Raw genomic sequence first — 21,400 nt, forward strand, 5'->3', positions numbered from 1 at the left:
TACCTCTCATTCATCAGCCTTGTTGGTTACCCTATGCTCCCATGCATAACTGGTATTCCTCACACTCACTTTTGGCTTTTTGTAAAGCGTAGCTCTGTTTTTATTTCAACCACTTCCATTCATCTTATTTTTCATTATTTATCTCTTCTTTTGTTTTCAGTTATTTTTTTCTTTAAATGCTAATTACTAAATTTGAAATGTCTTTCTCTGATTCCTCATTTCTATTCAGTCTCTTAGCTGATACCACCTTCTGAGCCTACCTTCCGTGAAGTCTCACAATCATTCAACTTAGTTTTATAGAAACAAATCTCCTTTTCTTGTTTTTTCTTTTTTTGTCATTCCTCCAATGTGTTCTCTTTTGTGGTGTCACTCTCTCTTGTTAAGTTATACAAAAAGTTATTATTAAGTCTTGGCTGTAAACCCTTCTAGTTCCTCTCTGAGTATACTTATAATACGAAACAGCATTGTTCTGGATAATGTAGCTCTACAGGGCTATTAAGAAAAGAAAATGCATGCTTTCTTCTGGTCCTATGGAAGGAAGTGGAAATGCTTTTGCTGCTTTCTACTGCTTGTCATACTTCATATATATTTTATTAAATAAAGATTATTACAGCAGTGTGCTTTGCAGCTGTAAGAGAAACAGCATGTACCTTTCCCTTAAGAAAATATCTTACAGAACTGGCTACTTCATAAATGAATACCATTGATGATACTCCCTTTCATGATGCATCTAGCAGATGTTGGAACAATGAACTAAAATTAACAATTAACTAGAATTTATGTCCAAACATTTTCTCATTCCTTATTTCCCCATTTGTTTATACTCTTTGACTCATCCCCTTTTTCTTTGCTAATGAAATAAAACCCACAGAATTTCTGCATCAGATTTTGTGCATTTAACTGAGACATGCAAGTTAATAGCTTGCTTTCTGTAGATATCTTTGCTGTCAGTGGAGAGACAGACAATTCTGGGGCAGACCAAGTACGATCAAAATATATGTCTCTACTGACTTCATATTATGATTGTGCTATGATCTGAAAACAACCACATTTAAAACTGTAACAAAACCAGCAGTAGTTAGATAGTAATAATTATCAGTTGAGAAAGTGGACTCTACATACAGTGGTATGCTTTTAAACAGCAGTGTTGTGCAGTGTGAGCTATTGCAGACTAGGCAGGTGTGTGACAGAGAATAGTCACGAGACTGTAGCAGGCTAGCAGGCTCCCTGGGAGTTCAAAGTAGAGGCTTTGAAAGTACAGGAATGTACCAAAGGCTCCAGTGCAATGCGCAAAAATGGCCAATTACTGATATAAAATTGTGTAACAAGCTAATGAAGCTGCCCATAACTCACAGGATGGCTGGAAGTGCCCTTACAGTGTACACAAGACTACCTGAAAAAGAACTGGTTCTGCAGATGCCATGCTTCAGAATTGGGTATGCAGAGCTGATCACTCTGGTATCCTACAATGTACTGCTACATGTCTAAGTATTGCTCTATTATCATTAAATGAAATTTTATTTAGTATTTTGTCTGAAGCTTTTCTGACTGGGTTTGATTGGTCTGGTTACCCATATTTACCGCCCCTTCTTCCCTCCTCCTCCTCCTCGGTGCTCGCAGGGCTGTTTCTCACACTTTTTTCTGCAGCCCCCTCACTGCCAACAGCTTGCAACAGACACCCCGTACGATGGTAAATAGAGCTAAACCCCCTGAAGGAAGGGGATGGGTTCTAGATTACTTTTTGGTATCTCACCCTCTTCTGTTTTTCTATGATAATTTTATATCTTTCTAAATGGCGATGGTATTAAGTAACAGCCCCTTCTTTTACAAGTATGAAAGCTCTTTGTAAAGATGATGTTTTCTTTTCTCCTAGTTTTATGAGATTGTATTTGTCTATATTAAAAGCTGTAGATGCAGCACCTGCAGCACCATAATTCACACTCTTCTACTTTTAAAAGATTTACAAATATTGATTTTGTGTTTTCTATCATACACGGAAACTGATACTGATTGGTTAGGAGCAAGGATAACACAAGTTAGTGATTTATGCCTACAACTGAAATGTCAACCAGTTTCGTTTGTACCTTTTACATACTGCTATATATTTTAGCACTTTACAAATGCTGTTATTTTCCAAAGTCTAAATTTAGTATATAAACGTAATACAAGGTTTCTTCAAGAAGATCTGTTTTCCAGAAGACCATTTTGATAAGTATTAATTGTATAGTCATCAAGAGTATTGAGATATTAACCATATTTATCTACTTGCTTTTGAGAACTCATGGTAATATTTTATACAGTAAGGCTTTTATCAACATATACTTCTTTTAAATCACATGAATAAAACTATTTACAATCAGTTTTTGAAAAATATCATTTAAATATGTAGTTTAGTCCAAAGCACATAATCAGTGTCAAATAAAATAGCTCTTTCAGTATAGCTGATTTATTTTCAAAGTTGAAAAAGAAAAAGATACCTGCACTATCAGGATGCAAAAGAAAACACAAGAAAAATGGCATGAGATTTTTAGGTTATTTAAAGCACAAAACAGTAAATGTGCCTGACCTTATTAGGTATATTAAATCTATTTATCCCTTTCGTGAAAAAAAGACACTTTTTCACACTTGAATGCACTAGCTACAGAATAATTCACAAATGAAATATAAAGATGGGAAATTAACTAATCAGATGTATAATTCTATGAAATCATAATTGAGGAAACTAAGATACTGCATTCATCACCAGTTGTTACATGTGCTGAGATTCTTCAGCCACTTGTCTGAGTGGGACTGTGGGGTTTTTAGGAACACAACTCCTTCCCAGGAGTACTGTGAATTGCAAAAGGTTCCTCATACAAATCTCAAGATGTTACAGCACAACAAAGTGAACCACCAAATATTCGGATGAGCAGATGGGTACCGTTAGCTTGCAGTCAGCTTTGATACTGTACTGAGGCCTCTGAGAAATTGCCTAAACTTTCCTTCCCTTCCTCCCTCCCTCTCTTCCTTCTCTCCTTTTCTCCTTCCTTTTCCTTCCTCCTTCCCTTTCCTTCCTTCCTCTTCCTCCCCACCTCCTTTCTCTCCCTCCTTCCCTTCTTTCCTTCGTCTCCCACTTTTCCTTCAGCTGATAACATTCAAGACACACGTACTGAATTTTACCTCACCGATCTGTGGTCTATAAAACAAGACAGTGGGGTTCCTACGTTGCACGTGCATACATGCTGGCACCTTTGATAACATCTGCATCACGTGGCATTCATAGTAGGCCACTCATCCCTTCACTGTATTAAACCACGTCCATTCTCCAGGCATATGCTTTGGCTGTTTTAAAACTATGGTCACTATTTGTCTGTCATGTGGGAACTGTTTAGAGCTTAGGCTGCTGTTGTTCCTATTGACCACAAGGTAGTGTGCCTTCATAATGCCTCCTGCTGATAACATGTGGACTTGGCTTGTCTAGTCATGATTATGCCTCCCTGAAATATCAAAAGGCTGTTGAGCTGAATGGCTTTTGTATTGCAAGGGTTGCAATCTGTATCGTTCAAGGTATATGCATCAGTGCAATTTAAGAGCTAGGACCTGTAGGACAGTGAATATGTCATTAACGGGCCCATCTATTCTTTTGGACTTGTTTTAATCTGTATCAATTATAAATTAATTTTCAGGAAAAGATTAGAAATTTGTCAGATGTTTTTGGTATCAGTATTTCCTTATGCTACTTCCTAAGTCATGAGCATTTTCAGCCTGTTAGTCTATCAAATACAGATCAGAGTCAGCGTGTCTTGCTTTTTAGTCCTGATGTCTGCCTACATTTCTCAAATGTTATAACCCATTTGGTTCATCCCCCAGTGTAAATTTTCCTGGGTCTGTAAGACTGAGGTATCACGGCTCTTAGATACAACTTGCACCTCTGTTCTCTCATGGATTTTGTAGACTGTAGGCACACTCTGACTGTTCCTTAGAGCTTCTATTATTATACCCATTGTCACAATATTGTGTTTGTATTGCTTAAACAAAAACTACTGTAGACCCTGGACTCTACAATATGGGGTTCATTTTTCTCTCTATTCAGAGCAATTATGTGAAGAACTTGAGGAAAATGCAGGCAGAAATTCTACTTCCATCCTACACAACCCTCCTCTGCACTGATCTCCAAGCTTCTTTGAATAGAAATTTGTATTCTTAACACGTCTCCTTAACAGTTGTTTCCTACCATAATTGTTTTAAACAGAAAGTGAACTACAATTGCATTCAGATTAAAATGAGCAGACAGATTTGTAAAGAGGAAAGTGTTATGAACAGCTATGTTAGGTATCTGAAGAAAATGATGGGACTGAGAAAGTGAAAAAAACCCCACAAACTTACTATGCCTTTGTATGCATACTACTGTTGAATATTACTACAGAAATCCTGGAACACCAAGGCTATAAAAATCTCTGAATTACTGTGGAACAAAATTTAACAATATACTTTATGAGGTTTAAAACTCAAAACCCTGTGGAAGTGTTTATTTTTCTCCAGAATTTTCACTTTTGCTACTGAAGTTGTCTTTACTTCATCCAGAGGCAACTTTAAGACAGATCTTTCTACAAGGTGTTTGAATGCACTAAATATTTGGTTAAATGACTAATGTTAAGATGACATAAACTGGAATTTCTCTGTCTTATAAAAATTTTCACATGACAGAGGATCTGGCCCTATCAAATAAAAGGCTAAGCAAAAACAGATTCTGTGATAATCAATGTGCTATACTCATTCAGTCATGATGTTTCGGGATATTTGTTTATTTGTTGTTTTTTTTTTTAAATGCATTTATAATCAGGACTACAGCTGTGAAGCCACAAAGTTTACCTTGTACTAATTTATAGGACATGGAAAGCAGATAATGACTGATTGTGAGAGAGACAAATTAACTTTATACACAGATGTCTAAAAGAAAAGGAATATCAGCTTGACATAAATCAACCTAAATTATATTCCTAGTAAAATTAAGCTTGTTGTAAAATATATTTTACCTGAATCTCAATTAAAAAAATTGTTTTTGTAGTTCCTTTTCTTTTATTACCTATGCATAAAAATGTAATGTTTAACTTTTTCTAGAACTGTTATTTTTTTGTATGCTGGCAACTAGAAAAGCTACCTGCCCCTAGACATAGCATTTATATTTCTTTCTTGCAACTTATGAACATTTAGATGTGCTTAAAACTTCCAAGGCCTTGTTGAAATATCAGTATTCTGTATATATATAAAAAAAATAATTACTATAGTAATATTTAACATATTTGTAAAATGCAGCATTTGGATCATTCCTATGAAGTCTTGTTTTTGGTAAGGCTCATTTCATATGAAATCTCAGTTTTAAACTTCATTCAAATCCAGTTGCAGTATGTCATTTTAGAACAAGTTGGTAATATAAACTATTGACTGAAACTCATGGCAAAAATCACTCTAGGCCACACAGTAATGCACGTAATTACTCTTCTTTTTATATCCCCAAATTATTATTGCTCTGTCTTTTTTTCTTTTTAATAGAATTCTGACTCTCCCAACTGTAACATCAAATGCAAAATTTTAAGACTAGGTTGTAAAGGATGTAAAGGAAGTGTGAAAGAAATAGCCTATGGTCCGGATCCAGCAAAATACTTAGGAAAGCATGTAATTGAGTCTAGTCATACACTTGCATGTCCGTAAACACTTATAGCACTTTTATGACGTTCTTTTCTTGAAGTGTACATGCGCTTCAGTCAATAACACAAATAACACATAGTTACTAAGAGTCACAGTCTATGTCTGTACTAATTAAGTAAAGAAAGCTTGGGCTCAGTTTTTGGCCATGGTGAAGTGGAACAATGCATTCATTTAAAACTCTGTTGTTTTAAATGATGTTAAAAATTATCACAGAATGTGTTTTAATTGTTGATTCTATTTATTCCTAATCCTTGAAGAATAATAAAAAAGGGAAAAACCAGTAAGTCAGCAAAAAACAAAACCAAGTGGAGCCAAGAAAATCCTGACCACAATAAAATGGAGGTTTTTTTGAGTTCAGACAGATCCAAGATTTTTCCAGGATCTTCTCTTTTTCTTTCTTCCTTCTAGATCCAGCCTGAAAAAAAAGTAACTGTGGCTTGCTTTCTCATTCAAGCAGTAAAGACACCCTAGAGCAAAATGACTTGGGTTTTTGTCATCCTTGTTGTTCAAAGGACTGATTTGTAAATTGTCTTTTCTCTTGCTTTCTGTATCTGTTCATTTGTAAGAGGAAGAGCAGGAATACAATCAACCTTGATAAGTATTCATCATGGTAAGGATGAAATAATCATACTTGAAGTCTGCTTAAAAAAGGTAGAAGGTAATCAAGCAGTGGCATGCCAGCTAAAGAGTAGGATGACATAAATTTACAGCAAAGACCTCTTCCTTCTCTGGATGAAAAGGTTGCAGAAAACTATATATAGGTGAGGGAGACTTCAGATAAAACAAACAGAAGGAGATAATTACTTCTTCATTGCATGTCTTTACTTGTTTCTCTAGACCTTCACTTTGGATGACATCCCAGTTGTTAATGGACTTTTCTTTTTACCTTTTGCCATCTCAAATATATTAAAAACTGAGAGGATGCAGATAGAAATGCTGAAGGAAATATAAAGAATCATTTGTCTGGAATCAGGCAATGATTTTTTAAGAAAAAATTAGACAAAAGATTCTCCAAAGGGAAATTAAAGATTACTACCTTGATGTACACCTGAAATTAGATTTTTTTTTTTAATTAGTAAGAAATCTATGGATTTACTGAAGATCTTTATTTTACAAATATTTCCTAAATTCTAGTGAAGTTTTTCTGTGGTAAATCAAAATCTATGTAGGTTCGGAAGTATTTCCACATACATATATCATATGAAAGGCAAATTTCTTAAATTGATAAGTCAGACTTCAGCTTTTCTCCTCAATTGTTATGTCAATTCCCAGTTACCCCCTAACCCTATGCAGAGACTCATGGTGCATCATTACCTAGCTGGGCAGGGTACGTGTGTCTGTGGCTGTGCTGGTGGCCTCGGAGGTAATCAGAGATGGTTTTCCTCCTGACATCAGAAGATAAAGCCCAGGAGGCGGTGGAGGGCATCTAAGTGGAGGATGCCTTCGTTCCCCCTAGATCCCAAGAGACCTTCCTCATATGCATGATCCTTATTTCAGCGCGCCCCTTCCCCACTTCTGTGCGTCTCTCTCCCTTGTCTGTCCTTGGGAGTTCGGCCTCCCCTGTTAGCCCTCTCCCACTGAGCTGCAATGACCAAGACCCCTGCCATGTGCTCTACCTCCACATTCAGTCATCCAAATACTGATGGTCACACACATATTGAGGAAGTCTTTTGTTACTCCATCTCAGAAAACACTTCTTTACTATGAGGGTGGTCAAACACTGGGGCAGGTTGCCCAGAGATGTAGTGAAGTCCCCATCAGTGGACATATTCAAAACCTGACTGGGCATGGTCCTGGGCAACCTTCTACAGCTGACCCTGCTTGAGCAGGGGGTTTGACCTACATGATCTCAAGAGGTCTGTTTCCAACCTCGACATTTCTGCAATTCACCAACTTCTTTCCTGAGTTGTATCTGAAAAATCAGCTTCATTTGGAGCTGTTTTAAATCCTTTTGGCCTAGAATTATCTTTTACTTATCTACATGGAAGTTCATCAGTCATTTTTTCTGCTCAGTTTTGTACAGTTCTTCTGGGGTTCTTCATTTTTGACATGCCACATGGCTACCTGAAAGAGCATGATTTTATCTGCACACTTGGAGATATAACTGTTCATTCCCTTCTCCACATTATTGTTGAAGATGCTGAATAAAGTCAGACATGATGATAGTCTTTGGGTAATGCATGAGCGAATTCTCTCTATCTTGAAATAATGTTCCATATGTTTAACAATGATCTCACAAAACTTCAGCAGACAAGTGAGGCACCATTTCCTTTTACAGAAGCCATGCTGACTCTAATAACGTCCATGTTTGTTGTGTGCTTGGTGGTCTGATTTTTTTCACAGAACTATTGAAACTGATACTTTTGATACTACACCAACACTTTAAGGATCTGACATTAAGCTAGTTCATTTGAATTATTTCCAAACCTCTACCCTATGGCCAACCCTAAACCAATTACTCCCCATAAAAAGCCAAAGTTTCTTCTTTTTTTCTTACCCCTCCAGCTCTACTTTCCTTCACTACTCAGTAACAACTGAAACTCTTCTGTTTTCTTTCTTATCTATATTACTGACCCCTTCCATACCAGTACATCTACCTCTTACCAGTCTTCCATGTTATCCTCCATACCTTGTAAGCCAGCACTGAACATGGATTTTCATCTCTTTCCTGATCTGTTACTCCATATTTAATTTCCTACTAGTCTTCACTTACTGGAAACTTACTTTTAGGCATATGGCATGACACAAATCTGCACTTCCTCTAGTTTCATAGGCCCATAATGATCTATTTCCCAGTGACCCCTGCTGCCAACAGTACCAGCTGTAAGCTATTCATGATCAGCAGTCATCTTAGGCCTGGCAGAGAGGGAGGAAGTTGCTGGATCTACAGATAAACTCGACCATTCTGCTCCACACATGTACTCTGGAAGTGATGTGTCCATGGTTCTGATGTCTCTAATGAGGATAGGCTAATACAAGAAAACTCGTATTTGAGGGCAAATTATATCTCATCTGTCATTATTGCTATTTTAAATTTACCTCCCTTGAGGCACAGGGGATTACAGAAATTCAGTAAAAAATATCTTTTGTAATTCTGCATATAAAGGTTTTGGGGGATTTTTCTGTATAATGTGATTTACAGCTGAGAAATTCAAAGTGAAAATTTAAACCTATAATCCTAAAAATGCTTTTAGCTAAAAATACATTTGAGGCTAGTACAGAGAATTTTGTATGACTTTGCGCAGAGCATACACATTCTTATAAAGTGAAATGGTTAATTCATCATTATAATAGATTCTTAGAATGAAAATATTTTTTGAAGGTTTTATTTCCTTTTCCAAGATTTTAATCTTTTAAAAGTGAACTATTAAATATTCATACTTCTATAAAATTATAAATTTAACCATGAACTATTTCAGCCACAGTTGCAGTAATATCAGAATATTGCAATGCTGGTACACAGACACTTGAACAAAAACCATGAAAATGCAATGTATGGAGAGTGTTTTTTAATAAAGAATGTTAATCATGCCCACATTGCAATGTGGAAAAGGTGGAAGGGAAAGCTTATTTCCTTTTAAAATTCTAGGTGTTTTTAATATAGTATTTAAGGAGAGAGCAAGCATGACAACAATGTTCTTGTTTACATTAATACACTTAGGAGTATTACCTAAGTTTAGATATCTATGATAGAAGAAAATACATGTGAGATAAATATCTAGAAACTTCTTATAATTAGGGGTAAGATCTAGGTTAAGACCAATTTCTCCAAGGAAATAAGATTTTTGACCCGTAGAGGAATGCCATGGGTAAATTAATCTCTCAGATTAAGACACCTAAATTTACATAATTGCATGGTTACATGGTAAAGTACATCTATGCATGTGGTCTTCATGTTCCCACTGTTTTTGGTTGTGAAGTAGCTAATACCAGTCAGTGGAGTTTGGGGAGTGATTCAGCTAACTCTAAACATGGGCACTTGGTTGATTAAATCTCTTAGCCCCATTTTGTGTTGACCAGATATTCACTGAATGCAATAGGTATTTGGACACTTAGCTCTTATACCTAGATGTAAACACTTTAAATTTAAGAATCTTAACTTTGTGGACATCTAGCTGAGACACAAACCAATGCTAGGTGAGATGAATCTCCAGAGCCTTGCAAATTCAAACTTGGTATTGATGACGTTTTGCATGGGAGACCATGATATGGGTTGGCAGGCCTAGCCATCCTGTGAAAAGTGCGTGTTAAGGATGACTGACTAGTACCTTTGAAGAGGCTCACTTTTGCTCATTGAGGATATGACTAAGAACACCAGCTGTTCTCAGAGGATAAAGTCTTTCCATCCCTACTTATGTAAGACTAAGTCAATTGGTGTCATATAAACAGGGAACACACATGAGCATTTGACATCAGAGCCTTGGGTCTTCAGTTGTTCAGTCTCCTGACCCAAGTGTGTCTTCTCCCAGGTGCCATTAGAGGATGAAATGTCATCCTCTTTCAAACATAAACCATCTGAGATGTGTAAGGAGAAGAGCTGCAACTATATATTATAAAGAGTTGGTTTTTTTCTTACAACTAGTTGCACTCTCTGCATTCTGTGATTCAAATAAGCGTAGTACTAACAGGCTATTAATCAAGCAGAAAAACTTCTGGGTTTTTGGCTAGCAGGAGTTTGGAGAAAACCAGCAAACTTGGAGGTTGTAAAGTGGATAGAATAATTTGGGTATTTCACTGCCATGGACGATCATACACTAGAGTTTCAGTCACTTTATTCTTTAATATCTTTTACAGATTCTTTCTAATTCCTTATTCAGTGCTATCAGTATTTCTTAGTTGATAACATTATACATATAAAATATTTTTTCTCACTACTTTTTGCAAGGCCATGTGCATGCATTCTTTTGTTTTCTTTGAAGAACTGTAAAAAAAAAATTTAAAAAAAAAAGAAATTACAGTAATCAAAAGTAATTTAAGAATTACCAGTGAATATGTCTAGTGAAGGACAGATACCCAAAGAGTGAAAAGACTTTCTGTCTGTAAGGAGATATAAAAGATTTAGTCTGATTTGCAGCCTCATAAAACCTTATTATATTCTGTCATCTCTTTTCTGCACAGGATTGTAATGTAGTAAGGAAACAAAGGGAGCTCATGAGTTAGAATAAAGAATTGTGTTACTTAGTATAGTGGAAGTTCTGTGACCTCACAACAAACTCATTCAGTTAAAGTGTATAGTGTGATTGCTTTAGTGATTTAATTTAGTTAAGATTTAGTGAGAATTACATCGCTTCTTCAACTACTAAAAAACCCACAATCACTTACTTAAAAATAAACAGGTTTAGTTTAATAAAAGTAATCAAAAAAAATTATTCAGTTAGAAATTCATTGTGGAGTATGATATTAATAATTTTGTAGGGAAGAAAGGCCTTCCCTGAAGAAGATGATGTTGGAAAAGTATTCATATGCAGGAGGGAGGAAAAAAAAAAAAAAAAAAGGAGAGAGAGAGAGAGAGAGATACCAGGATTTACTTTATCCTGAACCAAACTGTCACACCAGTTATTATAAATAACATGGGTGGTCATATATCTGCCTTCATATAAAGTATCTTCTACAGACACTAATGTAGAGCCTGAGTATGGATTTCAGTTTTTAATGAATTTTGAGACTAATAAAAAATAACTTTACCATTTTTTGCTTTAAAATAAAGCAGCTATTAAATCAGTTCTGTTTTTATTTTGTAGGAAGCGTTTTATTTGTAAAAATCTAGAAAATAAATTTTAAATCACGATTTTAGGGTAAAAATCTTTTTACAAGCCCAGATAATTAAATGCAAATGGATAGTGATAAATAAACATTTTTTTAATCCAAATTTTTAAGATGACACTGCTGCCAATATTGACAAACTTTTGCAAAACTGAAGAGACAAGGAAAAAAACATTTCCTGAACTGAGTCATCTTTTAGTATTCTGCCCTGCGTTTCATCAGCCAAACTCTTCACTTCATCCCAGCTCAAGCATACATCCCCAAAGCAACTTATAAGCCATATACTTAAAATCTGTACAGCACCCATGAATGTTTGCACATTGCTCTATATTTCCAAGTTATTTTAGAGCTGACAGACTTACTTCTCTTATAATAGGGCAGTTTCCACTTTGTACTGTGGAACTAAGTATTATTATTCATCTCATGGTCAGTAATCTTCCCCAACTTTTTTTTAATAATTTGTTACAATTAATTTTGTTAAAGACTTACTAGTTGGTGTATTGCATTAGAGTGTTAGTGAAATGTGCAAGTTACTCTCTAAGGTCTTGATTTACATTTAACCATAGGAAAGGTCACTGGAATTTGCCTTGACATAACGTTAGTAATAGGGAAATCTGAGTGCAAGTTAACTAACTCCTTTAAAAGGGTCACTGAGCTGCTCAGCATTTGAAGCTGTTCTATTTAGTAATTAGCAGTAAACTACAAGAAGCATACATATCTGGTGTTGTCCCAGAGTAATTATACTTGTCTATTGTAAAGTGCTATCAGAGATATATTCAATCATTATATTGATTGAGTATACTTAATGCTGAGTTGATATACTTAACAAATATGAAAATTATTTATAAATCAATGATGTTTTTCTATTAATAAAGGCAAAAAAAATTGTGCGATGCAGGAAGATTATCAAAACTGATAGGAAGCTTTGAAAAATAGACTACTGAAGTGTGCAATGAAATCACATCAGGAAGGTACATTTAAGAAAACTTAAATCTGCTAGGTCAGACAAATGAATTCGTGTCACTTGGTATAGTTCTGACAAGCCTTTGTTGTGTATATATCTTTACTACTAGCTAAGATAGATTGATCTGTATTGTTTTTGTAAGAGTAAATTATAGCTATTTGTACTAGTGTTATCTAGCAGTCGAGTAACAATTGCCTAAACTGCTTTAGCCTCACAAAACATATGAAGCCCTGTCACATATTCTCACCATCTAACTTAAGGGCATTTACCTTAAGTCTCTAGAATATTCCTTCATTGCTGAAGTAGTCTCTTCAGGGCCTCAGTTCCCTGAATCACTCTCTGGAGACACAAGCCCCTAGAAAACATAGTCTTAATTAAGGTAGCCTCATCAAACACAATGTGAATGAAATGCTGTGAACTTGCTGACTGAATTTAAAACAATTACTAAAGAGCTGGATCAGAGAACAGGGAGATGGGTGTCGCATTTTTATTTTCGTATCTGGGTCCTATGTGACTGAGAGATATTATGGTCTCTAGCCTAGAATAGGCATGTAGTCTGGAGAAGAGCTGAGTCTCTTAATCATCAGCTCAGTTCCATCTGTCATTAAGTTGCTTCACTTGGATACACAGAAAGTGAGGACAAGTACTGCCTGTGGACCATGGTGAAAGTACAGCGGAAGAAAGTGTCTACTGAATGGTAGTTTATGACAGAGGTTCAATGTAACAAAAGACACTGAGGAGACTCAGACTCTAACTTTGAAATTTCTACTTTAAATTGTTTTAAAAGTAGGTTAAAAATAAGCTGTAGAAAGGGCAAAGAAAAAAATCAGCTGGAATTCTCTTACAGGAAGTATTTTATAATAAAAAATAAATGATTTTGTGATACTTGATTCATGGGAGAGATGCAAACTCTTATTCTGGACATGCTGTCACAGATTTTATGGTACTTCTGAAACAAGGATGAAATATACATAAAGTGATGTGATTAAAAAAATCATCGTAACTTCATTAAATCCCTAAATACAACATGCATTTCCTTCCTTAACACTAGAAGAACTACAGCCATTTCAGTATCATTCATAAAAATGTCCCAAAATCTTGACCATACTTTCTCCATTCCAGTGACATTGAGCAGCAATTAGGGAATATTGCTGCAGCTGGCAGCCTGGGAGAAGGAAGCAGATAATGATAGGAAAACATGTAAAAGGAGGCTGAGATGGACCCTTGACTGATAGGGGAGAAACTTTCTGCATGAACGTCACACTCCGCCCAACAAAGACCTCAGATTGCTGACCACTTGCTGCAAGTCTTGCCCCCTCTTCTTGAGGGGGACTGATGCATTGGTCTTGGGACCAAGAGGAGCACTGGAAAACTGAGCTTAGCACCAAAGTAAAAAATAGATAGTAGGAAGGCATTTTTGTATAATATTTTGAGGGGTATTATTAATAAGGCTTTAGGTATTAATTTGGGCTATAAGTGTTAGTATTAGACAAATTGAACTATTAGGCTGTTAAAACACTAATTGTACAAACAATAAATTCTTCTGTCCATATATATATAGTGAAGTCCTTTTACAGTTATGACCTTTTTCAAAGTACTCTGGCTGTAATTCACTGATTAAGCCAACAGACCATTTTAAACTAAAGCACCTGGATGATGGAAGCTCTAGCAAAGTGGCTCCAAGCAAAACCACCTAATTCTTATAGTATCTCCTGTCCCACAAGTGAGGAGGGAACTCATTATGGCCTGTAAAGAGGCTAATTGGACCACTGGGGAAGGCAGGAAATGTAGGTCTCCCTTACAGGAATATGCAAAAAACCACAATAATCTCAAGTGCTCTACAGAGGGTTGGTTTTTAATCACTTCTCTTACCTCCCATCTTCTCACCTACAGAGTAAAAAGCTCCAGATTCAACAAAACACATTCAAATGGAAAACTACTGCTCTTAATCCACCAAACACTGTCTAGGGTAAGCACACTAAGCATTACCATTGCAGAGGTAGTTAAGGTATTGCTGTTTCCTGTTGGTTGTGAATGAATCACGTTAATTTTCTGTGCATCTTCAGAACAGGACCACAACATCCATCAGAATTTCTGAGACATCCTCTTTGTTAGGGGATATATAACAGGCATCTCCTGTGGCGGACTCCGGACCCTGAGGAGCTCTCCTCCTTCCCAGCTGCCGGAGCCCAGCCCAGAGCCCCCAGAGACCTGGGAGTCCCTCTGTCCCAGACCAAGGGTTACAGCTGTGGCTTTCCTCTTTGGAGGCTCAACCAGCAGCAGACATGAACACGCGTGCCAGAGACACACGTGTGCAGAAGACACTAGCACAGCCAGCTACACAGACTGCCCACAGACAGGGCACTGCCTTTAACAACACCCACACAGAACACTACCAGAACTCACATAAAACATATGTTCAAAAAGACAAATCCCAGTCCTCCTCTCTGGCTGGTCGGGATTGAAGCTCACTAGTGAAAACACACAGCCCCTTATTCTCTAGTTCAAAAGGACAGGCACATTCGTGGACCCCTTAAATAGCAGCATGGGACCTCAGCTCATCGAATTTTGATACCGAGATCCCGGGCCTCCTACTCACCAGACAGTCCAGCTTGAAGTCTGCTAAAGGATTACACGTGCATGCACCAGGTGAGGGGAAAATATAAACGTTCTGGTCTTCCCAGTGGCTCATGCTCAGGCACACAGGCCCCATTACTCTCGGTCCCCTCTCCACTTGCTGATGCTGAGACTCCCACTTGCTCCAGCTGGCACCAGGCACGGGAACCACCATCACCCGAGGTCTGACACCAGTTACTGGCACTAAATTCACTCCCTGCGGACACATGCTCCCATAATCTGTGGTCTCCCTTCAGCTGCTGATGCTGATACCCTCATTCACTCCAGCTGCTGGCACCACAGACCTTAGGACCACCACCACCAGTGGTCTAACTCCAATTGCAGACCTCAAATTCAGTGACTTTCATCGCTCCAGTTTCTGGCATCTAGACCTTACAGCGCTCACAGGTGGGGAGAGACTGAGATTACATGTAAAGAGAGTTAATAAAGGATTTCATAAGAATAATGGATAGAGTATGGTGATTTGGAGCAGCAACTGCTCACACACTACCAGCCTATGTTATACCTCCTTCCTCTCTATACCCACCCTGTGCTTGTTTCGTTCAGATCCCCTTCCCCTAAACATTCTTTAATAAGCCTAAGGGGGCAAATTCTGGTATGAACTGGAGTATTCAATCGTAAGAACAATGGCATGCCTAATGCTAGCTGTTTGTTATTAAGTTACGTTAAAAATGTTGTTTCAGAAAAGAGTAAAGAGTGTTTTGAGAGCTCAGTGAATGAACTAAACAATTAATAAAAAATAAAAATACATAACTGACATGAACATATACATTGCTAGTCCAATAGATCATTCTATCATTGTGAGCACAACTTGGACAAAGCAACCTTTACTTATTTTGAATAAATACTTGTAAATAATAATTGTAATTATAAATATAAAATAATATTATTATAATTTTATTTAAATCTCATCAATTTACAGTAACAAGAGTATTTCTTACTTTCATTCAGATCATGTGAACTAGTTACTGCCAGTCTCTTACCTCATTTTGGAAAACAGGTATGTCAAAGTTTATCAAATCTTAAACATCATTTGAAGAATTTTGTATTATGTTTGTGTTTTCTGTGCACAAGTTCGATATCAAAACAGAGGAGCGTTTTGAATTTGCTGCCAACTTCACGCACTTAGAATAGCATTCGAGAGACAAGATTCATAATCGTGCAAGTCATCTTGTCTGAGAGCGCAATACAGCCACAGTGGAATAACAATAGAAAAATGTCTGTTTTCACATGGGTTGGGTTTTTTGAGGTAGCTGTTCTTGAAATTGCCTTAGTGCTAGTAAACACTTTTACACAAGATCACAGGAAGAAATGTAGACTTAAAACAACCACATCTGGTCAGAAAACATATGCAAAATTATACTGTGTTTTAGTCAATCAGTCCTGTTGCAAGGTATGCTGATGTCTTACCTACTTTCCTGTTACAGCAGGACCTGAGGGTATTTATATAAGAGCAGGAAAAAAGAGGTAAATTCCTGAAAGTATGTTCTCCTCCCATGATACTTATTATGCTTAGAAACAAGAAAGGGTTCTCCATTTTCTTTTAGCTAACTGGAGAATAAAAAGGGAGCTAATTCACACGCATAGTCTCCTTTTCTCCTTCACAATCCTTACCAGCACCCTGTAGAGTAGGTTGCAATGATAGGTGCCATCCACTAGAGTTGAGTGTATTGAACTATTTTCATGTCATTAGGGGTTTGGGTTTGCCATATCTGGAAGGGTGTTCCTCCTGTGTCCTCCCTTCCTCTCCCTCATTAGGTCAATATTGCAATGATACAAAAGATTTTTGTGGGGAAAATTTCAAAAGCAAGGTGGCCACACAGTTTGAGTGAAAGGGACAAGAGTAAGTGTTCCAAAAAACTAGAGACCATGCGAGGGGGGAAAGCCAGTTCTAGAAAACTTTACTAGTGGACTTTTCTCCTTTGGAAAAAAAAAAGGGTTTTTTTTCCAATTTTCTCAGGATGATGTTGACCACAATGCTCTCTACAGTGAAGGAGGAAAAGGAGAGTAATATAAAACAGATTTACTAGGCATTTAGAATTAAGCATGTCTATCCCATTTTGAAGATTATAGTTCTACACAGACTTTACTAAAATGCCAACAAGAATGTTCAGTCTTTCAATATGAAAATAAAGATTGGCTCTTGGATCCGTTATGCTATTTTTTTTTCTTTTTTTTGTTTTTCTTTTAGCTCTGCATCTCAATGTAATGATTTGTTTATATTCTATGATTGTCAGGGATAAGTGATGCTTCCAAGAAAGAGACATTTTTAAAAGTTTTACTGTCACTGGATATGCAAGTGCTAGCTTTATGCTTAGCTCATTCTTAAAAAATGTTCTTCTGAGTATTGCTACTTCTCTTATACCAACACAGTAAATCTCTGCTGTGAAGTACAAGAATGAATAGTGTTTTAAGTTTGGCTGCTATCCTGACCCCCAAGAAAAAGTGTTTACAATAGGATGGCTTTAGATACATTTTCCGATTCAAGCTTTTCTCATGAAAGCATCTTATTTGTCCAATATATCATAAGTAAACCGATTAGCTTCTGAAGGTTGGGGTTTTTTTTAATCAAGACATACCACTAAATCATGAGATTATTGACTCTTTAAATTATTCCCATCTTATTTTTCTAGCACAGCTATTAAAAGGATGCTGAAATTATGAATACAGCTGTCATGATCATTCTAAATCATCCAGCAAGAGCTTCTGATACTGTTCTTGCAAACTCTGTATTTGAGAACCAGTGAGTTAGTGATTATGAGTCTTCCTTTGCCATACTGCCAATAGACGAAAGGTATTCTTGGATGGGATCCAATCATGAAAAGCTTCTATCATTTATATGGTTTTATTTTAGTACATGGGTATTTTAGAATAGTCACATGGAAGTCTGATTTTTTTATTTTACAAAACCTATGTAAAAAAAAAATAATTGAGGAAATTACAAACTATGCAACAATCCTCTAAAATAACTGCTTTAATAAAGCAAAAGTTGACACCATTATTATAACACAGAAACCATTATTATAAGACAGGAAACAAAGGTGATTCTTACCTGTAAAGCCCTTGTCACATTCACAAAGAAAAGTGTTTGGAGTAACATTGCTGCAGTTACCATTGAAACATGTATGGGGCTGGCACTGTCCAACTATTTCTGTACAATTTTTACCTATTTAAAAGGGATAATAGGAACATTGAACTTTAGTAAAAATTAATATTTTTTCCTGAAATGTCAAATTTATATGTAAAATAAAAAAATTATATTTAATAGATAGGTGGATCGATACATAGGTATTTGTGCTAAGGTTGGTTGCTAGTTTTCACCAGAATTACTGAAGTTCTAGAGCACGGCAGAAAGATATTCAGCTGCTGTAAGATGAGCTACTGTGCTCAACCTCATCTGCCATATAGTTACAAATTCACATGTAGCTTAAAATGCAGAAATGCTATTAGTACTGTAATATTTGTTTCTTTTTGACAGGAATCTAGCTTAGAGTTTCTTCCAGCATTGCAAACAAAAGATGTTCTCATGTGGAGTCCAGTTTGACTGAATTTTTCTTAATATGCATCTTTCTGGAAATTACAATTTTAAAATGTTTATGCTATTATAGCATATGGGTCTAAGTATCGTATAATTATGCTTGCCACTTGAATTGTTGCTATGACATTATTCACACTTCAACAACTTTTCAAATTTCTAATGGACTTCGTATTATGGGATGTACTTTTTTCCTCCCTTACTCTTGTGTAGCCACGTCCATAATGTATGTTTAATCTCCTAGTTCTTCTTGTTTACATACAGCTTATTTACTGGACCAGTATTGCTAGTACAAAATTATGGTATTACCTAACACCGTCCCATGTAGGCTAACAGAATATTTTAAGCATTGCTTATTGTTAACATTAAGCATGATCATTGTTTTAACAGAATTGCTTGTGAAACTCTCCATTAATTTGAATTAAAGTAGTACCAGACACTTACTGATATTATTTTCAAAGCATTTTACACAGCCCCAGAAATTATAAAAGAAATAGAAAAAGTACTGCATAGCATCAATGTTTTCCACTATTTTACTAAACTTTGAATAATTTTAAAAATCTTTTTCTCATAACATTGACTTATTCATACCTGTATAATCTTCTATTTGCAAATGCATTAGTAACCAAATTATTATGCAGTTTGAAAAGCAATTAAAAATAAATTACAGCAAGCTTTATGCAACATAACCTTCATTTCTGTGTTCTATGAACCTCACTCGTTCCTGACTCATCAGCTGTGTTTCATAGCATAGCATCGCTATTGCGAGTGCACAGAAGTGCAGTCCATCAAAGGAACATTGCTGGAATTCTGCACCACAAGTACAGAAAGAGCTACAACAATCCTTTTTGTGATGTGAATTAATAATTCTGGTACTTTCTGAAGGATTCCCAAACCCCTTTGGTCTGAATGCAGGAACAATATACCCATAATTTCCTTCATCCCCTTTTCTTCCTCCATGAAATCCGGACAATGGTTAGATAAGAATGTATCTAATCATGCTGTACACTCTGGTAGTCCAATCCCAAAACCCAGATTCAGTTTCTCCAGTGGGTTTTGGGTAAGTACGGCAATATTTCCTAGATAGAATTAGGTGAATTTTATTTGTGAAATATTTAATTTGGTGATAACAGTACGTTTAGCAAACTCCTTTTGAAAGGAACTTTACAGCGCAAAACAATCTGAAAGAAAAGAGTAAGTGCTTTGTTTTGCTTGCTCTTCTACTTAAATGTTTGACTTCTCAATTAAAAAACAAATTTTGATTTAAAAAGTTTCTCTAATGTAATTTAAAAGGTCTTTAAACTGAAAAGGGAGGTTTTGTGGCAGATTGAATGAAAAATTCATTTCAACAAAACTGTTTGCTGTTTTTCAGCAGTTTGGTTAACTAACTTTTGGGGGGAGCTTACTCCAAATGATTTATGTTATTTTGGTGTAAGAACTTGAACTGCTGAACAAACAAACAAACAAAAATCAGTTACTTCTGTAAGTTCACAAGTACTTACCTATGTCTAGTGCTTAAGTGGGAAAGAAGCATGATAAGAACTTATTCTGGTTTTCCCCACAATGCATTCATGAATGTAAGCAAATACAAACTGTCTTCAAATGACTGCACAGTCTCCTATGAGTGACTACATGTAAAAGAGACCCGGTGCAGGTGTGGCAGTGGCAATGGACAATCAAATCATACAAAAACCTCGCTAATGATGTTCTCACTGTTTTATTATCCATTAAGGAAAATGTATTATCTAGGTAACATTTATTGCTAGAGGGGAAAAGAAATACCTGAAAATTTTGGAGGACATGTGCATTCGTAAGAATCTCCAGAAAGTTCTGATTTCTCAGTGCAGGAGGCATTGTTGTGGCAAGGTTTAGTGGAGCACATATCAAACTTCTGGCAGAATCTTCCAGAATACTGCGAGAAACAATGGCAATTATATGCTTTTTCCCAAACATGGCTTAGACATTTTCCATGCCCCGAGCATAATGGTGTGTTTGGAGACTGTTGGCAAAACTGCTGCTTCACGGTGACGTTCAGACGGAGGCCCATGTTGCACAATAGCGGACCTCTCTTATGAAGCTCTGCAAAGTAATGAGTTCCAGCACCAAGCCAGTTAGGGTCAACTTGGTGCAGTCCTCTTATCTGGCAAACAAAAATCAACTGCTCTTGAAGAAAACTAGCTTTAGGGCAGTTAATAAATTCTTCCTTGGACACATTTACCACATTCATTCCATAGGACTCAAAGGATGGCTCAGAGGAGATGAAGAGACTATCACCTAATTGAAGCTGTAAGGGGCATATCTGAGGGATACTGAGATTTTCTTCTTCCAAGATTTCCCCAGTAATACTTTTATTCATGTTCCAGCATTCAGTGTAAAAGTCTGAGCAGATGTTTTCCCTTGGTTTCCATTTTATTACACTAGGTTTTGGTTCCACTCGCCATTCAGCAGTCATTTGCCTCTCACATATTACCTGCCCATTCACAACGCATAGCTGAAGAAAGTACGCGAACATGCGAACTGCTGATTTTATAGTCATTGTTTCACTTGGCAAATGGGAGTTGACTTTCACACCTGCTTCATTACGGAGGATAGCTTCAGAACACTTGTTCCTTAAGGTTCATCTCTATTTTCCTTGGCAGCCTAGGAATTCAAACAGAGAAAAATATTTCTGTTTTCACACCAAATACAGTTGAATATCAAACCCTCATTGCAAAAATAGAAATTATACAACAAAGCAAGATCTACATCTAATTACACTGATGTGAAAATGGAATGAGTCCAATTAACTGATCAGAACTACACCGCTGTAACTA

General features: G+C 36.5%; 1 protein-coding gene across 1 annotated transcript in view; it reads right to left on the reverse strand.

Moving 5' to 3' along the window:
• Positions 1–21,123, reverse strand: part of EYS (eyes shut homolog) — an 810,501-nt gene extending 789,378 nt beyond the window's left edge. Inside the window, exons 1-2 of the mRNA XM_075046421.1 lie at positions 20,370–21,123; positions 18,105–18,218 (exon numbers count right to left, since the gene is read on the reverse strand). Coding sequence (XP_074902522.1) covers positions 18,105–18,218; positions 20,370–21,123 — 868 coding nt within the window. The remainder of the gene's footprint in view (positions 1–18,104; positions 18,219–20,369) is intronic.
• Positions 21,124–21,400: the final 277 nt, after the last annotated feature.

This window comes from Buteo buteo, chromosome 15 (genome assembly GCF_964188355.1).
Source record: "Buteo buteo chromosome 15, bButBut1.hap1.1, whole genome shotgun sequence".
Classification (NCBI taxonomy): domain Eukaryota; kingdom Metazoa; phylum Chordata; class Aves; order Accipitriformes; family Accipitridae; genus Buteo; species Buteo buteo.